The sequence below is a fragment of the Physeter macrocephalus genome, chromosome 12 (genome assembly GCF_002837175.3).
Source record: "Physeter macrocephalus isolate SW-GA chromosome 12, ASM283717v5, whole genome shotgun sequence".
Classification (NCBI taxonomy): Eukaryota; Metazoa; Chordata; class Mammalia; order Artiodactyla; family Physeteridae; genus Physeter; species Physeter macrocephalus.
In genome coordinates this window covers 85,499,577-85,524,383 of record NC_041225.1, presented here as the reverse complement: position 1 = coordinate 85,524,383, position 24,807 = coordinate 85,499,577, and the positions used below count along the sequence as shown (strand labels likewise).

The following is a 24,807-nucleotide window of genomic DNA, read 5'->3' as shown; positions in this document are numbered from 1 at the left end:
GCTGAGCCTGCGCGTCCGGAGCCTGTGCTCCGCAACGGGAGAGGCCACAACAGTGAGAGGCCCGCGTACCGCAAAAAAAAGCAAACAAAAAAAACAAAAGAAACAAAAACTTGCATATGAAGGCTCATAGCAACATTATTCATAACAGGCAAAAAGTGAAAATAACCCAAATGTCCACAAACTGACAAATGGATAAACAAAAGGTGGGATATCCAGGCAGTGGAATATGTCAGCTTTAAAAAGGGATGAAGGGGACTTCCCTGGTGGCGCAGTGGTTAAGAATTCGCCTGCCAATGCAGGGGACATGGGTTTGAGCCCTGGTCCGGGAAGATTCCAGATGCCGCGGAGCAACTAAGCCCGCGTACCACAACTACTGAAGCCCGTGCGCCTAGAGCCCATGCTCCGCAACAAGAGAAGCCACCGCAGTGAGAAATGAGAAGCCCGCGCACCGCAAGGAAGGGTAGCCCCCACTTGCCGTGACTAGAGAAAGCCCGCATGCAACGCAGCCAAAAATAAATAAATTTTAAAAAAAAAGGGATGAAGTACTGATCCATACTACAACATGGATGAACCTTGAAAACATCATGCTAAGTGAAAGAAGCCAGACACAACAGGCCACATGGTATATAATTCCATTGAAATGAAATGTCCAGACTGGTCAAATCCATAAAACAAAAAGATTAGTGGTTGCTGGGGGCTGGAGGAGGGAGGATTGGGGGTGACAACTAACAAGTTCAGGGTTCCTTTTTGAGGTGATGAAAATGTTCTGGCATCACGTAGTGGTGATGGTTGCACAACTCTGTGTATAGACTAAAACCCACTGAACTATACACTTGAAAAGAGTGAAGTTTATCGTATACACATTATAACTCAATTTTAAAAACCAATCAGGCTGTCCCTCCAGGACCACAGGCAGCAAGTGGTTAGGTGGATGTCTGCCCCAAGGGAATCCCCGAGCTCGGCAGTCTGTGTGTGCTTCAGGAACCAAGTTCTAGATGAGGCTATGAGCCAAGCCAAAGAAGCTGGGCTGGGAGAGCAGACGCTCCCAGCTGACACTGGTCCTCAGCTCTGGTCAGCATCAGGAGAGCTAAGTCCTCCACCTGCACCTTCTTCCCAGGGGAGGTCCTGGAGAGAATGCATAGCATCGCCCAGGCTCCCTCACCTTGCTGCCCATCCACCTGGCTTCCTTGATTCACTTCAGGGGTAAGTCATAATCTTAATCCAATAAGAATAAATGGTAAAAAAAAGACTGCACCTCTCCCTGCAATGTTTCTAATATTCTGGGAAATTAAAGTACTCCTCTAAGTTACTTCTTGGACATTAGAGGAAATCAAAACTAAAATCACAGAAGAAACAGAAAATAATGAAAAGGATATCACTTCGAACCCATCAAGCTGTACAGTGTTTTCTGATCATAATCAAAGTAAGTTAGAAATCAATAACAAAAGGATAGTTAGAAAAACTTCATACATTTGGAAATTTTGAAACGTTCTAAATATAGAAAAACTGGGACTTCCCTAGTGGTGCAGTGGTTAAGAATCTGCCTGCCAATGCAGGGGACATGGGTTCGAGCCCTGGTCTGGGAAGATCCCACATGCTGTGGAGCAACTAAGACCATGTGCCACAACTACTGAGCCCGCGAGCCACAACTACTGAAGCCCGCGTGCCTAGAGCTTGTGCTCCGCAACAAGAGAAGCCACTGCAGTGAGAAGCTCACGTACTACAAAGAAGAGTAGCCCCCCCTTGCCGCAACTAGAGAAAGCCCGTGTGCAGCAACGAAGACCCAATGAAGCCAAAAATAAATAAATAAAAACTTATCTGGGACTTCCCTAGTGGTGCAGTGGTTAAGAATCTGCCTGCCAATGCAGGGGACATGGGTTCGAGCCCTGGTCTGGGAAGATCCCACATGCCGTGGAACAACTAAGACCATGTGCCACAACTACTGAGCCCGCGAGCCACAACTACTGAAGCCCGCGCGCTTAGAGCCTGTGCTCCGCAACAAGAGAAGCCACCGCAATGCGGAGCGCGTGCACCACAAGGAAGAGTAACCCTCGCTCACCGCAACTAGAGAAAGCCCGTGTGCAGCAACGAAGACCCAATGAAGCCAAAAATAAATAAATAAATAAAAACTTATAATCAGATTAGAAAACATTTAGCACTAAACAATTATGAGAAACTATTTTTCAACACACATGTGATGCATTTAAAGCTTTAAATGCTTATATTAGAAAAGAAAAAAGGTAGAGGTAGTTTAAATGTATGCAACATGAAAAGTTAGAAAATAGAACAGCATTAAAATTCCAAATAAAATAAAAGAAATAATAAAAGGGCGGAGATCGTTAAAATAGAAACAAATATATAATAGAGATGATCAATAAAGCCAAACTGGTTCTTTGAAAAGACTAATAAAATAGACAAATCTCTGGCATCACTGACTAAAAGACATGAGTAAATAATTGTTGGAATAAAAAAAGTCAAAGCTAGCTATACTAATAATATTAAAAAATAATTTTAAAATTATGAATAACTTTACACAATATGTTTCAGAACTTAGATGAATAAATTTCTCGAAAAATACAAATCAAACCAAATCCAATGAAAAACAAAATAGAAAGCCAGGATAGTCCTATAATCTTCAAGATATTGGATAAATAACTTAAAATCTTTCCAGGAAGAAAACACCAGTCCCAGATAATTAGTGAGTTCTAACAATCAAGGAACAAATAATTTGAAACTTACTTAAGCTTTTCAAAAGACTGGACGAAAAACTCCAGTCTTAATTCATTTTATGAGGCAAGGATAATCTTGATACAAAATAAGATAATAATGGGAAATTTATAGGCAATCTCAATCATGAACATAGATGCAAAAATACTAAGCAAATATTAGCAAACTAAATCCAGCAATGTACCAAAGAAGACCACAAGTTACAGACAAATCAAACAATAAAAGAAAAAATTTAAAAAGCAAAAAATGAAGATAAACACACACATACATACACACAAAAGACCAAGTTGGGATTATTCCAGGGATTCAAGGTTAGTCTAACATTAGAAAATCTACTAATAAATTTATCTTATTAATGAACTAAAGGATTAAAAAATGTTATCTCAACAAGTTTTACAAAAAGTTAAAAAAAAACTATGATTGAAAACAAAAAAAAACAAAGAACAAAACTGTTCGTTGAAGACAGAATAAAAGGGAAATTCCTGAACCCCAAAAAGTAGCCTTAGAAAACCTACAGAAAATATACTCAATGGTATAATGTATAAAACAGTCTCTTTAAATTTAGGAGCAAAACAACACTGCCTGCTATCATCATTCCATTCAGCATTGTACTGGAGGAACTAACCAAAGTAATAAGATGAAGAGAAAACAGAGATTAGAAGAAAACAAAACTATAAAATGGAAAACTCCCAAACCCCAAATCTAATATAGTACCCCCCAAAAACTATAGACTAATTTCTCTTATAAATATAGATGCAGAAATTATAAATAAACTACTGGCCAGTCAAATCAAACAATTTATTAAATAAATAAACATGTATGACCAAATAGGGTTTATTCCAAGCATACAAGCTTAGATCAATCAACCTCTGGGAATCACTCAACATTTCACAACATCGTTTATAATAATAGGGAGTTTGTGAACCTAAAAGAAAAACCCCACAGGATTATGCAAATAGAAATCAAAAGGCTTTTGATATAATTCGGCAGCTGTTTGTAATGCAATTCTATGTAAAACAGGAATGGAAGGTAACTCCTTGAATACTAGACTAGTTACCAAAACCAACATCAACATCCTTCTAAATGGTAAAATGCTAAGCCTATTTTCATTTCCAATAAAATCAGTAATGCAGAGAGAGAGATGCCTGTATCACCGTTGTTACATAATATTGTTTTGGAATTTTTGGTTTATACAATAAGACCAAAAAAAGAAATTGAAAAGTATACCAATAAACATAAAAAGAGAAAGTTCTATTTTTAAAAAAGGTAGTGAGGGAAGACCGTATTCTTCAGAAATGTTAAAGAAAGGCTGTAGAGGGCTTCCCTGGTAGTGCTGTGGTTGAGAATCCGCCTGCCAATGCAGGGGACACGGGTTCGAGCCCTGGTCCGGGAAGATCCCACTTGCCGCGGAGCAACTAAGCCCGTGTGCCACAACTACTGAGCCTGCACTCTAGAGCCCATGACCCACAACTACTGAGCCCACGTGCCACAACTACTGAAGCCCGTGCGCCTAGAGCCTGTGCTCCGCAACAAGAGAAGCCACTGCAATGAGAAGACCACGCACCACAACAAAGAGTAGCCCCCGCTTACCGCAACTAGAGAAAGCCTGCGTGCAGCAACGAAGACCCAATGCAGCCAAAAATAAATAAATTTATTTTTTAAAAAAGCTTCTCATTTAAAATATATATATACATAAAACTGAATCACTTTGCTGTATACCTGAAACTAACATAATATTGTAAATCAACTATACTTCAATTAAGAAAAGTGTTCCCCCCCAAAGAATCACAGAATATTAAAACGTATCATTAAACAAAATTTATGCAAAAAGTGAAAAAAAAATAGCTTTTTTTTTTCTATTCCAGCAATAAATGGAAGAGGAAATGGAGAAAAATATTTAATCCACAATAGGGCCAAGACCCATAAAATATATGGAAATAAATTTAACAAGAAAGGTACAAGAAAATAATAAAATCTTACTGAAGGACAGAAAACAAGCCCTGAACAAATGGAGAGCAATAGTGTTTTCCAAGACAGAATGACTTACTATCATAAAAATAGAAATCCTTTTCAAAAATATATATATTCAATGCTTTCCCAATGGATTGTTTCTCCTGGAACTTGATAAAACGATCTTAAAATTCATGTAAATGTCTGAGAATATACAAAAACAGTTATGGAAAAGATCGGGGTGGAGGACTTGCCTTGTCAGATATTAAAACGTGCTCTAAAGCTACTGAGGTCAAGTGGTCAGTGTTGATGTGAGGCAGATGAACGGAGATGTTGGAAGGCTAGAGTCCAGAAACAGATCCCAGATTTTAGGAGACTATTAGAGAACAAATGTGGCATATAAGTTCATAGGGAAAAAGAATTTATTGTACAAATGGTGCTAATACACTGGGTATCTATCCCTATCATAAACACAAACGCATTCCAGGCATATAAAAATTTAAATATAAAACTAAAACAAACAAAATACCAGAAGCTTTTCTTCTTTCCTTTTTTATGGAATAATCCAGTTAAAAGCTGGATAAGAGAGACATCTTTAAGCAAGATAAGAAATCCAGAAGCCATAAACAAAAAAATAGAAATCTTTGATAACATAAATATTGGAAATTTCTGTATGACAAAGATACCTTAAACAAAGGTGAACAATAAACAAAGCAAAACGTACAACTCAATGTGTAGGAAACGGTCACAGAGGAGGAAGTGCGATCTCAACAGATAAAAAGATACTCAGCTCCGCTAGTCATCAGGGAAATGCAAATAAAAGCAAGATAGGACTAGTCTTAACCATTAGGCAAAATTACTGGAGAGCACATATTCAGTGCTGGCAAGGATGCTGGGAAGTGGGTCCTCTCATTCATGGCTGGTTGGAATATGAATGACCGCAGCCTTGCTGGGCAAGCAATTTTGCTCCAAATTGTCAATATCTATTTAAAAATAAACTTTGAACCAGCAATTCCATTTTGGGGGAATCTATCCTGTAGCAATAAGGGCACCCGTATAAAAGGGATATATATATATATTTTTAAAAGGGATATATATTGCTTTACTATTTGTAATAGCAAAACCTGGAAACATGCTGATTGTCTATCAAAAATGGAATACATCACGGTACATCCATACCACGGTATGTCCAAACCATAGTCGCTATCAAAAAGAATGAGTGGGCTTCCCTGGTGGCGCAGTGGTTGAGAGTCCGCCTGCCGATGCAGGGGACGCGGGTTCGTGCCCCGGTCCGGGAAGATCCCCACATGTCGCGGAGCGACTGGGCCCGTGAGCCATGGCCGCTGGGCGTGCGCGTCCGGAGCCTGTGCTCCGCAACGCGAGAGGCCACAACAGTGAGAGGCCCGCGTAAAGACCGCTGAGCGTGCGCGCCCGGAGCCTGTGCTCCGCAACGCGAGAGGCCACAACAGTGAGAGGCCCGCGTAAAGAATGAGTAAAATGTGTATCTACTGACCTGGAGGAAATACTCAATACATTTTAAGAGACTAACACCAACCTAAACATCTAACTTGCTTATTATATTTGTCCATATACAGCAGGATCTTTACATTGGTTATCACAAGAGGTTGGGAATAAAGAGGTTAGCGGCAAATAGTTAACTTTGTGTCTTTTATTTCACTAGTTACAAAAAGCATGTTTTGTGTGTGCTTGTAATTAAAATGTAAAAAAAAAAAAAAATGGGGGGGAATTCCCTGGCGGTCCAGGTGTTAAGACTCCGCGCTTTCTCTGCAGGGGACCGGGGTTCCATGCCTGGCGGGGAACTAAGATCAGGCAAGCAGCGCAGTGCGGCCAAAAAAAAAAAAGGGGGGGGGGAGGGGGGTAGGGGAACATGTTCAAGTACAGTGACGTCGTTGTCACCATCATGACTATCATTATATCCCCTGCTGTCCACACACCAGTGACCTTCAGGGCCAGGGAAGAAGGGTGGATGGCTCAATTCCCCAAAGGGGTGTGAGCAGGGTGGGGTCCTCCCCCCAGGGCTCCCTGAGACCGGAGGTTGAACCTAAGACAGAAGGATTCCCAGCTCTGACAGTCACTGAGAGAAGCTCTGACTTGGGCCCCTCCTTGTCCTGTGAAGAGGATGCCAGGAAGGCGATCTTGTTCCCTCCGTCAGTCCCCGCGGAATGGGGTCACTGGGGGAGGGGGCTCACCCCAAGAGGAGTGCTGAGGTCCGCGGAGGGGCTGATGCCGGGCAGCCTTTGGCTTCATAACCACAAGAGGGAGCCCAAGAGCAAGGACTGCGAGGCTCCGGGAAACAAGTTAAATACAAGTCCTGGCTCCAACCCCTCTTCCGGTCTCTGTGGGGCTGTGTCTTTCTCTCTCTGAAATGGTCACTGGCCTCATTGTCTGGGGCGCAGATGGTGGGCTGCTAACCTCAGGAGGAAAAATGCTGGACAGAACACCGGCCTGAACAGGCCCCAAAGCAATTAGGCGGTGGGCCCAATGAAAAACAGGCAGCAGGCTGATAAAAATCGATCCTTTGGGAACTTCCCTGGTGGTCCAGCGGGTAAGACTCCACGCTCTGGGAACTAGATCCCACATGCGTGCCGCAACTGAAGATCCCGCATGCCGCAACTAAGACCCGGCACATTCAAAATAAATATATTTTTAAAATTCTCTATTACCTTAAAAAAAAAAAGCCATCGTTGGTATGTGGGTTTGTGTGGGTGATGGAGAGAGGAGAAGAGGTGGCATACTGTGTGTCCCTGAAAGACGAAACATCACAGAAAGTGAACTTTAAACAGCAGAGAGGTTACAGCCAGATAGGAGGAAGAACTCTCAGAACCATGGCGCCCAAACATGGAGGGTGTTGTCTGGAATCCTTAGGAAGAGAATGCCAGTTATTTGTCTGAGGGGAAGGGTGGCTTTAGCCACTTAGAGCAGTGTGTGCAGCGGGAGAATTCCAATGTGCAGCAGTGAGCTTTTATTTATACCCTGTTTCCCAGCCGCAGACCTGATTCTCTCAGCTCTCACTGTTGGTTACTAAGAGAATTGCAGGCAGTGTGGATGATTCAGTGCAGCCCACCTCCTCTGCTGGAGATTCAAGCGGGTTCCCAACCAGCCAGGGGTCAGGCACAGGGCTGCTGTCGCATCCACTCAGTAGCCTGGGAAGTTCTTAGCAAGCCTGGCAGGACTTGGACAGGGCGTGCTCCCTCCAAGGCTTCTCCCCATGACAACGCCCAGGGCAGTTTGGGAACTCCTCTTTGGAAATTGTTTTTGGAGCTGATGCACACACACTTTTGAAAGCTTTTTCCCTGAAGAGTTTGGGAGCAGCCACAGACATTTGTAACCAAGTCTGGTGGGTAATGTGAATCTCAAACAAGGGCCGGTTTGAATCACAGAATATAGCCGGCGGAAGATCCTCTAGAAGAGCGGTTCCGACGGTGATCCGGCCCTCCCCTCAGCATTAGCCACCGGGAGCTTGTCAGGAATGCACATTATTGGGCCTCAACCCAGGCTGCTACCTTAAGGGGTTTTCATACAATTTCAAGGCCCTGATTACCTGTCTAAGAACTATGGATCTATGCAAAATTCTTCCCCCAAATATTTTTCCATTTGAGAAGGATGGAAGCAGAAAGCGTTATTGCCTGTGTGATTCAATTCGGGCAGAAGGTGGCGCTATAGAGACAGAATTGTGGCATTTTTGCCCAAGCAACTCTAGAACAAGGAGTGTGGGACAGTGGAGAGGGGTGCATAAAGGTGCCTTCTCCATCTCCTGCACTTATGAGGCTGTCAACTTCTGATTCCTTTCCTTCCCTCTGCAAGCCCAGGATTTTCTGGGTGTCTCCATCACCCAGTTACTCTGTTCTACACGAGCTACCGATGTGTCCTATAATCACAGAACCATAGCCTGGGAATCTATCTCCAGTCCAGCCCCACCTTACAGCTGGAAAACGGATGTCTGCATAGGTACTGGCTCTCCATACAGAGTCCTATATAGACTGACAGGGAATGTGGCAGAGGTGGGCAAAGGGGCAGGAGATTCACCAACTGTTTATTTAATCAGGCATATTAGCATTTCCGCATTCCAGGCAGGGCTCTTGCTAGCTGTTCTCAAGGAGGAATAATAACAATACATTTATCTGATTTGATCCTCACAACAATCCTATTGTCTTTTTTTTTTTTTTTGGCCTCGCTGCAGGGCATACGGGATCTTAGTTCCCCAACCAGGGATCAAACCCATGCCCCCTGCAGTGGAAATGCAGAGTCTTAACCACTGGACCACCAAGGAAGTCCCCTATTGTCATTTAAGGGATGAGGAAACCGGGATTTACAATCCTAGACGGATGGTTCTCGGACTTCAGGGAGCATCAGATCACCTGGAGGGCTGAGAAAACAAACTTCTGGGCCCTCAGAGTTTCTGATTCTGCCAGCCTGGGGTAGAGCCCAAGAATCTGTATTTCTAACAAGTTCCCAGGTGCTGTTGATGCTGCTGATGTAGAATTGATGGGTAGTTAATAGAAAGGGTGGGATGGATCTGGGATTAAAGTTCAAGAAGTCTGAATCACACGGTCTGGTTCCAGTGCGCATGTGCAGACCAACTCTGCCACACTTCTTCCCAGGGCGTCCCTTACACTAATGGGCCCAACTGTGATGTCTCCATGAGCTTGGAATCTGTTTTCCAGAAATGAGTGGGTCTGATCTCTTTAATATAGTTGGCTCGGATTTTGACAGGCCCATACTTATTCATGCTCTTATTCATTCATTCATTCATTCATTCACTCACCCTTCCTTTAAACAAACTGAACCCCCATGATGAGCTAGGTGTTCAGTAAAAGTGCAACGTGGGGCTCTGGGAGTTTGGGATTTATAAACACCATCCGAGTCCAATAGGAGGGCACATTGTGGTGGGCTGGCAGGGGCAGGGAGAAGACATGTGGCCAGGTGGTGACCAAATGCCTCGATGGATGCTGCCAGCAAGACAATACACAAAGCTGAGAGCAGGGACAGGCTCACTGCTTCCAGGAGAAGGTGAGTCAGAAGAAGGGACTCGGGGGAGAGGTAGTGGGGAAGGCAGAGTATGCGCAAAGGCCCAGAGACATCAAATGGCAGCTTCACACAGAGACAGTGTGGGTTTCTAAGTGGGGAAGGGAGAGTGATGAGATGTGGAGAGGTATGCAGGACCCTTATAGGACAGAGGGCCTGTGAGGTGAAGCCATGGGGAGACCTAGTGAGTTTGGAGCAGCGGAGGGAAGGGGTGAGGGCTGCATGGCTGCAGGGTAGAGGATGGGAGGGCGCCAGGCTGGGGCCCCAGAGGCCATGGCCGTGATAATGGTGTGGTGGGTGGGAGATTGCCGACAGAACATGGGCCAGGAGGGGAGGAGTCAATGTGGCACCCAGATTTCCAGTGTGGGGTTGGGTGGCGCGGGGTGGGAGACAGGGGAGGAACTGGTTGGGGGGACGCAGAGTGATCGGGTAGCTTTGCAGAGCTCTTTATGCCTCGAGAACCCCCAACCCCGGGACTCAGAATACTGCTGGTGTCTGCCACGGTCCTACGGTTCCCCGAGGACACCAAGTCTCCCGCACCCCACCTCCTCCGTGAGGCCCGCCTCACTTCCCGCTTAAGCTGCCGGCTCCCAGGCTGAGACAGCCCAAAGACCTTTGAAAACCTCAAGCTCTGGAGAGTCAGCTGGCATCCACCTGCCTGCCGCCTCCTCCTCTTCCTTTTAAAAGAAGACCCGCGAAAGGCAGGTGGGAGAGTCCTGCCTTCCGGGGAAGTTAGACACAGCCATTCTACTGATGAGGAAAGAGGCACAATAGCTGCAATGCCCCTGTTCATTGCTGGTAGGAGCAGGTCTCTTAAGGCCCACAGAAAAGGCGGGAAGACAAAACCTCGGGTGGCCAGGGAGGGAGAACGTGCAGGTGGGTGTCTGGGGATCAGGAAGAAGGGGGTGGGAGCATGGGGGCCACCGAGGGGCAGGGCAATGTAGAAGAGATCAGTACAGGGGCCAGGAGCACTGAGATTTGGCTGTGGTGCCTGGGAAGAAGTCTTACCTTGACCTGGTCCAGCACCACCAGGGGCCCATTGACGCTGCACACGGTCCTGTAGGCTGGGGGAGGGGTGGGGGTGGGTGAGGGTCTCACACCGACACCCGGACAGACAGAGACAGACAGACACACACACACACACACACACACACGTAAGCATCCTCCACCTTCCCTCCCTCTAAGAACCACCCCCTCCCCTCTCTGGAGCCAGGGCTGTCAGGGTCATTAGCTGTGACAGGGCCAGCCACCATTGCTGTAAGGGTCATGCCCCTGCCCGCAGGGCCCCCCGCTGCCTCGGACACCTGCAGGAGGCTGGGGGAGGGCCAGGGCAAGGGCAGAGGCCCCTCGAGTCCTCCCCTCCCACCCCCCCAGCCATCAGAGGCTTTTCTCATCTCTGAGGCTACTTCCCGTCTGGCCTCGGCCCCCACTTACCCACTACTCCCTCCTCTCTGACCCACAGCATTTTCCAAAAGCTAGAGATGTGATGAGAGCTGCCCTCCCTGCACCTCAGCAGGACCACACTTCTCTCCATCACCTCACACTGACTGGGCACTCTGTGTGTGTGTGTGTGTGAGTATGTGTGTGTGTGTGTGTGTGTTGGGGGTGCAGGCATCAGTGAGAAAAGTCAGCCAGGGCCCTGCGCTGCCACAAGGCTGGGCTCACTGGGCGCCTGTGGGAGCGGGGAGAGAGCAGAGCCACAAAGAAGGAGGATGAAGCAGATTGCCCCCGTCCTGATGGCTGGAGAGAGCCACAGATGGGGATGTGAGCTCGGCTTACAGGGAAGGATTGGGTTAGACATCAGGAAATACTTCCCAGCTCCAGTGCTGGGGACCCCAGTAGGAGAAGCACAGACTGGCACACAGGAAGCTTACTTTGGTTCTGTGAGGCGCTAGCTGAGGGACCCTGGGTCCTTCCACCACCCATGACCCCAGGACATGGTAGCCCTTCTCCAGGGTCCTTTTGAAGTGCCAATGGGACAACTGGGGTGAAGGAACCTGGCAGGGCAGGATAGTCAGGGGTGTCTGTGAGGTCGCTGGGTCACTCCCAGGCTGGAAGGGCCTCCGACAGGAGAGCGGTCCAGCCCTCCTCTCAACGGGCCAGGAGAATGGGGCTCAGAGGGGTGGGAGAATGGGGCTCAGAGGGGTGGAAAGCCCGCCCAGGGACACAGACCCTTGTGGCAGAGCAGGGCCGGGGCCCCCCTCGTGCTTCCTATCAGACCACATGGGCTCCCACCCGCCCTCATGGTTTTAGCAGGCCTGCCGCCCAGGTGCTCCCACCAGGTGAAGCTAAGTGGAGCTCAGTGGTCAACCCCTTATTTTTGTCAGATCGAAGTCCCTTTCCTGGGGGCTTAGTCTAGGAAGACAGACTGGGCAAGGTGATCCTTGCACAGATGTTTTCGATGTTCTCCCGAGCTTAAGGACTATTAGGAAAACTCAAGACAGCTAAGTTCTTCTAGGACTTGGGCCCAGAGCTGGGGCACTCCCCCCATTTCCTGCCCTCAAACTACCAGCCCCCACGTGCACCAGAGCCACTCTCTTGTCCTTTTCCCGCAGAGGCGGTGTCCCGTCTTCCATCTAAGCCAGCCCCTCCCCGGCACTGGGAACCAGGCCCTAGAGAAGGCTGAGCACTGGGGTGACCGGCCAGCGCTCCTTCTCTCTGTGGCCTTCTCATCAAGCAAGTTCTGGTATTTTCCATCTTAAAATCACGCCCTCCACCCCAATCCTTGTCCAGTGATGATCACAGCCCGGCTCCAATGCCCTCTCCCTCCACCTGCCACCCACACCTCACCTTCCAGTCTGGCTTTGCCCCCTGGAAGGGACCAGGGCCTGGATGCACTCTCTCCTGCAGGTCCCTGGAGGCCCCACCCTGCCCCTCCCCCTCACCTCTCTGGCTACTCCTCAGCCTATTTTCAAACCTTTGGATGCCGAGACCTCAAGGCTGGAACCTGGCTCTTGACATCTCACTCCTGCCCTCCAAGCTCTGCTTCCCTCCTCCCTCCTCCCGTCCTATCTTCAGGCCTGCCTCTCAGATGCCTTCGAAATACTGGGCTAGGCAAATAAAGGAGGCAAAGAAAACATGGAGCCTACAATTTAAAAGGGGATAAAGATGAAATAATTGCCAACTGCTCTGAAGGGAAAGAGCAGGGTGGGCAGGAATGGGCTTGAACACCAGGCTTGGAGCTCATGGAGGAGGCACCTTGCAGGAAGGGCCATTTGAGCTGAGGCTCCAAGGTCAAGTGGAGTCATCCAGGCAGCCCCCAGACAGCTGGACAAAGGGCACATCTGGCAGAGATAAGGAGGCCCAGGGGCCCAGAGAAAGAACTCGGGGGCCTTTGAGGAACAGAAAGAAGGGCAGCGTGTCTGGTGTGCACAGGCTCACTTCCCTTGTGCAAGAGGGACACATCAGTTCCAAGACACGTGAGGGCAGGAGTGTCTGTAGTGTTCACTGCTAGATTCCACCTCTTAGAAGGAGGGTGGGCCTATGATAGACACTCAGTAAATATTTGTTGGATGAATTATGGAAGGCATCACTTTGCCCCACCAGCCCATTCCCGTATATCCCACATCAGGACCTATATGTTCCCCTTACATATACACACACACCTTCCCATCCCCAAACCAAATGAGAATCCTGTCGCCTACTCTGGCTCCTGCCACCCCCGTGAAGGTAGAATGGAAGGGATGAGAAAGCGAATACGCAGGCTAAAGGGGTTGTAGGCACAGGAAGACCCCAGCCTCCGGAGGGTTAGGGCAGAGGCCAGGGCATCAACCTGCCCACCAAGAAAATCACCAAACAGCCCTTCCTGCCCAGGGGGCATTTTGATCAAACCCTCTGGGTTACTAGGACTGTGTGAAGTAGAGAGGAGCCAGGGAGCCCAGCAGAGGGAGGGTGGAGGATTGTGAGAACAGGGGAAGGAGCACGGGGCAGGGAGACCCGTGTTTTCAATAGCCCTGGGGAAGAGCTGGCATCTTACTGGCCCTGTGGAGAAAAATACCAAGACAACTCTAAAATACCAACAACTCTACCTGCTAAGGGGAGGAGCGGTGAAGGTCACAGGCACAAAGAGGAGAGCGATCTGGATGTGGGGGGGCCACTCCAGCTCCCAAGGAGGGGCTGGTCTGCGGGGAGCCCAGGCAAAGTGCTTGCCTGCAGCAGAGCTGGGTGCTCGGCACTTCTCAATTCTATGCAGCATGAGGTCTCTTAAGTCCCCCAGCCTCATCCATAAGCTGCCTTCCCGGGATTCCCGCGGACACGGTTCTTGGCTCTAGTTGCTGGGTGAATACATGGCTCCATAGCCTGGACCTTTCATTGCAGATAATCCACTTACGTGGCCATTTCGGTTCAGTCTCTGGCTATTGCCTTCCTTTGTCCGAGGCCTCGCCCTTGACTAACTACGGCAGCTCACTGGGTCCTTTCCCCTCTGAAGTCCCACAGCTGGCACCCAAGTGGGTGCCCTGCTCTCCAGCTTGTCCGTTACTGGAGACAGATTGTGTCTCTCCCTTCAGACCAGGGTGTCTCCTCTGTAGGACTAGACAGTACCTTTTCTTAGAGGCTGTCTGGTTTGCACACAGCCAAGGTGGTGGCTGAGCAACAAAGGGGTCTTTGACCGGAAGCCAGGTCTTTTGTCTGCACCCACCCCCAACTCTGATGGTGTCCATTGCATGGAGGGGCAAACTGAGGTGCAGGAAGTGAGTGGATTTCTCCTAGGGCCCACCACCCGTCAGGACAGTAGCCTGTGGCACTCGAGGCTTACGGCCCTACCCCAGCCCGGGGCACGTCCCTGACCCTGGAGGTGGTGCTGGAGGCAAGGGCTGGACGAGAAGACCCCTGAAGGGCACGGACACTTTGCAGACACTCCCTCCAGCTGCTCCGCCCACCCCCTCTCCATTGTCCTAGCTGACACTTCGGGTTGCTCTTCGGGCTGCGGGCCCCTCCTGCTCCCACCTCCCCACCGCCTTCCCCGGCAAAGGCTCAGCGGGGCTCCGCTAATTAGGGCCGGCCCAGCCACACCTGCAGCGTCCTGGGAGCCAGCAGAGGCGGGCGTCCATGCGTGAGGCCGGGGGGGGGTGGGGTGAGGGGGGCGGAGCAGGCCCTGCACCTCCTCCCAGGTCCCAGCTGAAGGGATTAGGGGAGGGAGGGCAGGGGCGGAGGGTTCTTAGAATCGGCCCAAGACCCTGACGGTGGAACTCTCTCCGTGTAACCTCCCTTGCTTTCTGACGAGGAAACCAAGGCAGCCGGTGGTTTGGCACTCAGGGCCCTGGGCCATCGGACCGGGCTCCAGCCCTCCAGCCAGACTGCCAGCCCGTCGTCCATCCTAACCTCTGCTCCTGCGGGGCACCCCGGCCCCTCAACCCCACCCCTTCTGCCCCACACAACCAGATAGAGCTCCTGCCGCCTCCTCTCCGCGGAGCACAACTCCAGCTCTGAGGAAGGCAGAGCGGTCCCTTCCTTCCCAGGGTGGATACTGCTGGGGTCCCTCCCCATCCTGATTCTACCCCCTCCCTTCTGCCCTATTCCCTCCCTCAGCCACTGCAGAGAAATCACCTTTAATGCCTCAGGCCTGTTTAGTTCACCTCCTCCTCCAGGAAGTCAGCAGAGGCGGGCGTCCATGCGTGAGGCCGGAGGGGTGGGGTGAGGGGGGCGGAGCAGGCCCTGCACCTCCTCCCAGATCCCAGCTGAAGGGATTAGGGGAGGGAGGGCAGGGGCGGAGGGTTCTTAGAATCGGCCCAAGACCCTGACGGTGGAACTCTCTCCGTGTAACCTCCCTTGCTTTCTGACGAGGAAACCAAGGCAGCCGGTGGTTTGGCACTCAGGGCCCTGGGCCATCGGACCGGGCTCCAGCCCTCCAGCCAGACTGCCAGCCCGTCGTCCATCCTAACCTCTGCTCCTGCGGGGCACCCCGGCCCCTCAACCCCACCCCTTCTGCCCCACACAACCAGATAGAGCTCCTGCCGCCTCCTCTCCGCGGAGCACAACTCCAGCTCTGAGGAAGGCAGAGCGGTCCCTTCCTTCCCAGGGTGGATACTGCTGGGGTCCCTCCCCATCCTGATTCTACCCCCTCCCTTCTGCCCTATTCCCTCCCTCAGCCACTGCAGAGAAATCACCTTTAATGCCTCAGGCCTGTTTAGTTCACCTCCTCCTCCAGGAAGTCTTCCCCTGGACCCATGCCCATGGCCAAGCGAGCTCTGGGGCTGGGAGTCAGCTGCCCCGTCCCCTGGCCCTCTGGTCCCCCAGCTGTCCTCCTAGGCTCCTCTGCCTCTACACAAAGTTCTCCTGCCTGGAAGTGCTTAGAGTCCCCTGGTGGGGGAGGGGGGCAGAGAGGGGCACAGGAGTCCACCTGCCCAGGCCCCCGAGGAGGAAGCGGGCTGTTGGAGAAAGCTGCAGGTGCAGAAGCCGCTGAAGAATCCAGCCTCCCTCTGGCGGGGGGTGCCGGCCGGCCCCGGCCCCTGGGTGGACCTGTGGGGACACTGGTGTGCAGCGAAAGCACAGGAGTGGCCTCTGGGCGAGGGGCTCACCTCGCGCTGACCCGTGACTCTGGGTGGGCTTTTGGGTGTGAACACAGTTGCCTGGCTGGGGGCCGCATGGTGCCAACGGGGGGACACTGCTGTTCCTGCTTCCAGCCGGGGTCAAACCTCCTGGGCGTTGTGGCCTTAGTGCCAGGGCTTGTGGACTATAAATAAGAGGCCGGCTGGGAGGGGATCCCGGGTAAGGTTGCACCCTGGGAGGGCACATTCCAGGGAGGAGGAAAGCCGAGCTGTAGGTCCAGACCTCAGACCCCACCCCCCTCTCAGCACCCAGGCGGCTCTCCGGTTCTCACAGGGGGAGGGGAAGACGGTGGAGGAGCCTGCGGGGGTGGCCGTCACCGGGCCTGGACAAAGGTCAGCCGACTCTACTCAGGTCTCCAGACCCGGGGTCTGGACCCCGGGGGGGCACAGTCACTGCATATTTCTGGGCCTTGGTGACCCCGGCTTTGCAGTCGGGGAGGATCTGGACCTTCGTCCTCCCCGGGCCCGTGGGGCCTTCCTGATAAATCCGACCCCACTCGCTCTCAGATTCTCCTTAGCGGGAGTGTTCCACACGCCTCGGTGCCTGCCTCGGGCCTCAGGTGGTGGCCCGCCCAGCCGAGGCGCTGCTCCCCCGAGCCCTGGGCCTGGCCGTTCTGCTCCAGCTCTACTCTCCGTGGTGCGGGCCCCGCCGCACACCCAGCTCTCAGCTGCCTCTCCGGACACCCCCTGCCCCGATGGGGCTGGCTGGCTGCAGAGGGAGGGGTGGCCGTGCTAGGCCAGCTTCTCCCCATACACACCCTCTTAGGAGCCTCTGGCTCTGCTTAGCTGGTGCCGGCCAGGCCGGTTTACTCCAGTAAACGGGGCTGTCTGAGAATTCAAGAATTCGCCACACCAGAGAATGTGACCTTGGACAAGGAGAGATGGCCGGAGAAGGGGTGCTCACTTTGGTCCTGGGGACTTCCAGGGTTTTCTGCCCCAGCCATCAGGACTCTGCCCACCCCTGCAGGACGGGCACTCGAGCCACACCCACAGATGCCCCCGATGTCCCCTCGGAAGCCCGCGAGGGTCCACTCCAGTGCCCGTGGTCCCCACACCCCTACCCCTGGATGCCAGGCATGAGCCCTTCTCCTAGCTGCTCACACAGACATGTGACATCATCTGACCACACGCTCATCTATGTTCTCCCTGTGAGCACGCATGCTTGCACACACACACCCCCACCCTGAGTGTACAAGCACGCACACAGTCTCACACATTTCCTTTCTGATCACACACACGCTCAAGCTGTCACATACATATTCACACACATATGTCATCACCCAAGTGAAGGTGGGAGCACACGCCCACCCAGGCACATGCCTTCCCCTGGTTCCACACCCAGGCACCCTCCCCCAGAATGCACACATGACACGACACACACGGTGTCACATGTTCCCCATCCTGAGAACGCACACGCACTCTGCGTTGCCACATACATCCCCCAGGGACACTTGATTATACAACTCCTCACACTGAGTATTCTGGTGTACACATGCACACACCCCAAACACACATATGCACACAAGAGTGCACACACACACACACACACACTGTTGGGGACAGTTGGGAGCTCTCTGTGGACTTGGGGTCTCAGTGCAAGATCACTGACGACAGGAAGGTTCCGGCAGCTACTCCCCTGCCCTTTCTTCTGGAGTACCCTGGGCTGGGGACCCCCATCCCCCCACCCGCATCACTCCGCAGGACCGAAAGCCCCTTAGGTCTCCCCAGGTCTCGGGTCCTCCGCTTTCCCTGAGGCTAAGAAGGAGGACCTGAAGACCCAGCAGCCCACCCGACCTCACCCACTGGGGGTCATACTCACTGACGCGGGGGTGGGTGATGTAGTTTCGGGTGACCGCCTGCATGTGCTCTCGGGTGGCACCCAGGTTGGAGCCACTGCTGGGGACCCCCCCGGGGCTACTGTCTACCTTTGCGGCCATGGTGAGGTGGAGGGCTGGGAGCTGAGTGCCTGAGCCTCCAATACTTCTGGCCCAGCTGGAGCTGGAGAGAGCCGGCCAGCCTCCCCCTGCGGCCACCCCTCCCTTCCACCCTCCTCTCCTCCCCCGGTGTTGACTGTAAACACGGAAACCTGGCGCTTTGGCTCTGAGCTCTTCCAGGTCTGGGAGGTGCCCTAGGCCACCTGAGAGCGGGAGGCTGGGGGAGGGGCAGAGAGGTAGGACAGGCTTCTCCCACCTCTGTCTGTTCCTCCATTCCCGCCCTGGCCCTGCAGCTGGTGTAAAGTCACCCCTTCCCCCGGAACCTCAGGTGCTCCGACAGTTCCATGCCCCTCACATCTTCTCCTGGGCTCCCTCCCACACCCCGCTTCCGGCAGGCTGCCATCTCCTCAGGTCTTCTCACTGTCCTCCCAACCTGCCCTCACCCTGCCCTCCTTGCCCTGACCACATCTGGGTATCTCTTCCCCTGCAAAATTCCACCATCATCTTTTTTCGCACATCTATAGAGGATCATTCTTGGGCCAGCTTCAGTGCCACCTCCTACAGGAAGCCTTCCCTGGATCCTCCAGCACCCTGGATTCACCACACATCTGATCTCTTTCCTATGTCCTGTCGTTTGGGGAGTTCTCTCATTGCCACCACTTGGCTGTGAGCCCCCACGAGCTCAGCCTGTGTTGTTCCATCAGACTTGGGTCTCCTTAAGCCTTTCTGTCTCATAATATTGAGGGCTCCCTGAGAACCAGGGCACGTCTCTCTGCATCCATCGCAGGACCCTGTCTCTCCTTATATTTCACCTCCAGGGTCCCAGACAGCAGGTCTGCCCTGACATTTTCAACCCAAGGTAGAAAGTACAAATGGAGGATCCCTCTTCAGGCCTGGTGGCTAAAGAAGTTGTCCCCTGGGCCGTGGAGCATGCACAGGTCTGTTGGGCAAGGCATCGTGGGCACTGGCGTTTGGCTGCTCCGGTGACCTGCGTGTCTCCTTGCAGACTCAGGATCTCCCAGCATCTCTAAGGACCTCCCCAAACTACACTGCCCCACCGAGGGAAAGGGGAAGCACAGCTGTCTGGGGCTCCCTGTCTCCCAGCACCCACCTCTGGGTGACTCAGGGCAGCCAACTTGAAACCAAATACGCTTCCCAGAGCAGACTGGAGCTGACGGTGCTTGCCTTTTCTTCCTTCAGAGTCAAAATCTCACCCTGCATCCTCCGACCTGAGAACCCATTTCAGGGTTCTCCCTCTCCCACTTCACGTTCAACCCCCTCACGATTCCTAGTCTTTCAAAGAACTCTCTTGGGCTGGGGTGGGGGATGGTTGTGACTTTGAAGGGCAGCACGGGGGAGATCTTTGTGGTGATCAACAGTTCTGTATCTTGTTTGTGGTGGTGGTTCCACGAATCTTACACAGGTGATAAAGTGACATGGAACTACACACACACACACACACACACACACAGCACCAATGCCAATTTCCCAGTTTTGATACTATACTGTAATTATGGAAGATGCAACCATTGGGGGGAACTGGGTGAAGGATACTCAGATTTCTCTGGACTATCTTTGCAACTCCCTATAAGTCTACAGTTATTGCAAAATAAAAAGTTAAATAAAAGTGTCTTCTTTAAGCAAGAAAAAATTTTCAAAAGTGCTTCAGATTGGGGTGTTTGTAATGGGTGGGTCCTCTAAAGCATTGTGCAGTCATGCTTGGGTTTACCTGTGATGCCCTCTCTCCAGCTCTCTGGATCCTGGTCTCACCTTTCATTAGTCACCCTCTCCAAGGCCTTGACATCCCCCCTCTCAGAAGCTTGCAGAGGGCAATGCTTACCAACGAAAGCACCGTTGGTGGTACCATGGGACTTGTAACGCCCGGGTGGGAGCTCTAACTGGCAGCGGGGGGTCAGGTGGGTACCCCGATCCCCCCCCGCCCCAGTTGCGAACGTGGCCCCAGCTTCCGCCTCTCCCATCAGAGGTCCCCCTGACTGTGGCCCATTTTCCTTCCCAGTGAGGAGCGGGAGAGGGGATTGAGGGGCAGTGGCAGTGCTGTGGGGACTCCGTTTCCCTTCTTGTCATTGTTTTCCTTTTATTTCAGGTAGAGGCACACGCACGCACGCACACTGCACTCACACACACAAGCTGCGGTACCAACGTCATCCCCTGGAGAGTCTCTGAGCCGCAGGGTGGGCGGGGCAGGGTGCGTGGCTGCCCCTTCTCGTCTCTGGGCCCAGGAGGCAGGGGTGGTGCTGTGCTTGGGGACTCAGTGTCACACGGGGGGGTGGAGACTTAAGCGCTGGCCTTCTTGCCGCCGCCGGGGCTGCCTACCCTCCCGTCCAGCCGGCTGTAGGGCTAGAAGGCCGAGGAGCCCAGTTCGTAGCCGCCGGGCAGGTCCAGGAGCGGGGCGGTGCAAAAGCAGAGTGCTGGCGGAGGGGGCGGCAGCGAGGGCGACGCTGAGACGGAGGTCAGCGGGGTGAGGTGCGGGGACGAGTTCCTGGGGTCACCCAAGGAGGCGCCCCTGTGGCTGGCAGGCAGGCGTGGCGGGCCGGGGGTCAGTGTCAGAAGGCTGGGGGCGCCGGGCGGGGACAGCAGCCGGCCCTGCTCCAGCAGCCGCAGGATGTCGGGGGTGGCGAAGGCCTTGGAGGCCAAGGAGGACGCCCGCTTCTCCAGGTCTCTGCTCTGGTCTTTCTTCCGCTTGGTGCGGCGGTTCTGGAACCAGACCTTCACCTTGGGGTGGAGCGAGGGGAGGGGTGTCAGCGAGGGAGAGGGGACAGGCAGAGCAAAGTGGCGGCAGTGGCGGGGGTGGGGTGGGGGGTACGAGAAAAGGAAGGGGCAGGGGAGTGGGGAGGGGGGAGCAGGGGTGCAGTGAGAGAGGAAAGAAGAGCAATCAGACTGTCATTAAGGTCTTCCCACAATCAGGCTGACTGGGGGAACTGATAAGAGACACTGGCCCCCCCAAATCATGGGCACCCCTCCACCGCTACGCTGACCCTAGGATGGAGGGGTGGATTGGCATCTGGAGGGTGGAGGCGGGAGGGCACAGATGAGTTCCCCTCTTGGCCTGCACTCCTTCCACCCTTAGCCACCCCCTCCCCCTGTCTCAGCCCCCATGCTGCCTCTGAAGGGAGCTCCCTCTAGACCATCTGGCCATCCCCCTGTTTGAAACTCTCAGCAGTTCCCTCCCACCCCATCACCTATAAGCGCTTCTCAACGTGATACCAAGTGTAAGAAGATGTGTCAGGATGGTGAGGGACACTTCCAACAGCCACACACCCAAAGCTGGGGACATCCTAAATGAAGCCACCAACCAAAGGGCAGAGACCTTTTTCAAGGCCTTTTAGGGGAGGAGAACTTGCCCTCTGCCGGCACCCGGCACCCAGCACTCCAACCCTGTCCTAGTCTGTAGAAGGAAAGGAAGGCTGGGGGTCGGGGGTGGGGAGCTCAGTGGTCAGTTCTGTGGGCCCCCTGACAGTGATGGGATTTTCTCCCTTCTCTGGGAAGGACAGGGTGCTCCCCTCAGGAGGCAGGTTTTGGGTCCTGAATCACTTGCAGGGCCTGGAAATGGCTGAGAGAAGGAGAGACTGACAGTGGCTCCTCAGCTGGAAAACCTGTCAATCACGGCAGCACCCAGACCCGTGTCCCCAGGAGCACAGAGGCTGGCCCTGCTTCTGGCCCGGAGGCTGGCAGCTGGCTGGGTAGTCTGTGCCAGCAGGACGAAGAGGGACCACGGAGTGGAGGGCTCAGAAAGAAAAGCAGGAGGAGACCCGCTGTTTCCCTCCAACCTCGGAGGACATAAGGGAAGCTGAGACTCATGTGGCCCCAGGTGAAGGAGAGCTGGAGAGGAGAAGAAGCACGGGCCTGGGCAGGATGAGGGCAGAGCTAAGGCTGCCTGGGGCCATGCCTCACATGCCGCCTGTGGGAGCAACTGCCCCTCTAGCGAAGGCCTGCAGCCACGAGGCTCCTCAGGCCACAAGATGCCACTCTCCTTGCCCTCCTACCCTGGGGGAGGTTGCTGGTGGGCGAGGGTGAACAGGTGGCTCAGACAGAGCACACTCCCTTCCAGCGGCTGTGATGGGAGGGGCTCTTCCCCTGCAGGTCCCTCCAGCAGTGAGTCAGGCCTGTTCTGAGTGGGCGAAGGGGGAGGGAAGAAAAGATTTGAAACAGATGCGAGTTGGGTGTTTTAAACGGGATTGGATTGAGTTTCAATAACTGAAAGTGACCAGGGAGTTATGGGATCTACTTGAGGTTGATTGCTGCATTCACTCACTCACTCATCATTCAGCAGATAGGTATTGAGAGCCCACTCTGTGCCAGGCGCTGTTCTAGGCGGGCGGAATCAGCAGTGCACAAAGCAGAGCAAATCCTTGCCGTGTGGAGTGGACGGGGAAAGGGGGAGATAGAAGATAAACAACCAATAAAAACAAACAGGCGTGGCGGTCGGGTGGCAATAAGTGCTTTGAGCAGTGTCTCTCAAATTATTTGTGGTGAGGAACCACTTTTTATTTAAGTTTCCAATCTGTCGTGGACCAATACTTTTGTAAAATACAATTAAAATGTTACTAGGAAAATTGCTATGTGTATTTCTAAACACTTATTCTCCATTTCTGTACTTAACTTGGCATGCACAGATAACGGTTTGTGGGCTGGCACTTTGGGGGCACAATAAGGAGGGGAGAGGCGGGGAGGTGACTGTCTTATCAGTGGGGTGGCAAACACAGCACCTCTGAAGAGGTGACGTTTGAGGGTGATATCGTAAGGGATGGTCGAGGAAGATTCAACCAAGTCTGGCTGAAGGAAGTGACTATTAGTCACTCTAATAGTCCTTGACTGCTCCAGGAAGTGGGCCCACCAGATCCGTGGGGACCGTGGCTCTGCGTGTCACTGCAATCCTTTCCCCTGCTGGGAAGCCTGGTTCTCGGCCAGGCTAGCGCCTACCTCAGGCCAGGCACCACCCCCAAGAACCCCTGAGTCTCAGTTTCTCATCTCTATAATGAGGATAAAAATACCTGGGCTGGACTTCCCTGGTGGTGCAGTGGTTAAGAATCCGCCTGCCGATGCAGGGGACACGGGTTCGAGCCCTGGTCTGGGAAGATCCCACATGCCGCGGAGCAACTAAGCCTGTGCGCCACAGCTACTGAGCCTGCGCTCTAGAGCCTGCGACCCACAAATACTGAGCCCACGTGCCACGGCTACTGAAGCCTGTGCGCTTAGAGCACGTGTTCCACAACAAGAGAAGCCACCGCAATGAGAAGCCCGCGCACCGCAACAAGAGTTGCACAGCAATGAAGACCCAACGCAGCCAAAGACAAAACAAAACAAAAAACCTGGGCTGTGGCAGGGATCAAATAGGAAATCCCTGTAGAGGGCTTAGCCTAGCCCACACTCAGTGTGAGGTATTGTTTATTGCTCACTTTCTCTGTTCCTACTTCTGAACTGGAGGGAGAGGACAGACTCAGAAGTCATGGTTCCTTGCCTCAGGAAACTGAGGATGTAGTGGAGAGTGGCACTGACCGCTTCCAGCAAACAGAGGGCAAGTAGGTACAAAGGGCGTGGCAGTAACAGGGGTGCCACCAATGATGAGGGAAGATTTCACCAGTGATCTCCTACCCGTCCAGTCCTGCTGCAGCTCTGGGTGTAACAGAGAGGGGAGGGCATGCCTAGAACAGCACCTGGTACATAGCAGGCATTCAATAATATATTCACCCCAAAGTATGGGTGAATATACGAGAATTCCACAAAATTCTAGCCATATAAACTTGGGCAAGTTAATTAGCCTCTCTGAGGCTCAGCTTTCTGAAATGGGGATAATATTACCCATAAAGTCATCTTTTTTTTTTTTAATTTTTTGGCTATGCCACACGGCATGTGGGATCTTAGTTCCCCGCAACCCCTGCGTTGGAAGCGCGGAGTCTTAATCGCTGGACCACCAGGGAAGTCCTGAAAGTCATCTTTTTATAAAGATTAGAAGAGCTAATGAATGTGCCTGCTTTACATTTTGAGCATGTTATTTAATTTCTGTGTGCCTCAGTTTCCTTCTCTTTAACGTAAAAATAATAAAGAGCCATTCTGGTGTACTGAAAAAAATATACCCGGTCTTTGTACCTGGTTCTTGGCCCACAGCTTTTTGTCATCCATAACCAGCTCCTTCTGAGCACACCTGAGTTTATGCTAATGAGGTGACTCAGGGTGGACCTCTAGTTTCAGAATGGGGGTTGGTCGCAGAAAGACCAGACCTGTGACTAGAGGGTTGGAATTTTCAGCCCCACCCCTCCAGGGAGCAGAGGGGGCTGGAGACTGGGTTATAAAGTCTCTTGAACAATGAGGTTCGCTCCATGAACTCTCCCCACTATACCTGGCTCTATGCATCTCTTCCATCTGCCTGTTTCTGAGTTGTATTCTTTATAATAAATCCCTAAAAGTAAATACACTGTAAAGTGTTTTCCTGAGTGATGTGAGTCATTCTAGGAAATTATCAAGCATAAGGAGGGGGATGTGGGAACCCCCACATTTATAGCTGGTCAGAAGCATGGGTGGCTCTGGGACTTGCTACTGGCATCTGATGTGGGACTGTCCCATAAGGCTGAGCCCTTAACCTG

The 24,807-nt window shown here is 52.4% G+C and overlaps 2 protein-coding genes across 2 annotated transcripts in view; both read right to left on the bottom strand.

Moving 5' to 3' along the window:
- The window catches only part of ATP6V1B1 (ATPase H+ transporting V1 subunit B1), a 31,520-nt gene extending 13,256 nt beyond the window's left edge, over positions 1 to 18,264 (bottom strand). The window contains exons 1-2 of the mRNA XM_007128933.2: positions 18,091 to 18,264; positions 10,732 to 10,787 (exon numbers count right to left, since the gene is read on the bottom strand). Coding sequence (XP_007128995.1) covers positions 10,732 to 10,787; positions 18,091 to 18,208 — 174 coding nt within the window. The 5' untranslated portion in view covers positions 18,209 to 18,264. The remainder of the gene's footprint in view (positions 1 to 10,731; positions 10,788 to 18,090) is intronic.
- Positions 18,265 to 20,491: 2,227 nt separating this feature from the next.
- VAX2 (ventral anterior homeobox 2) overlaps positions 20,492 to 24,807 on the bottom strand; it is a 29,140-nt gene continuing 24,824 nt past the window's right edge. Inside the window, exon 3 of the mRNA XM_024133474.3 lies at positions 20,492 to 20,938. Within this exon, the coding sequence (XP_023989242.1) occupies positions 20,564 to 20,938 (375 nt within the window). The 3' untranslated portion in view covers positions 20,492 to 20,563. The remainder of the gene's footprint in view (positions 20,939 to 24,807) is intronic.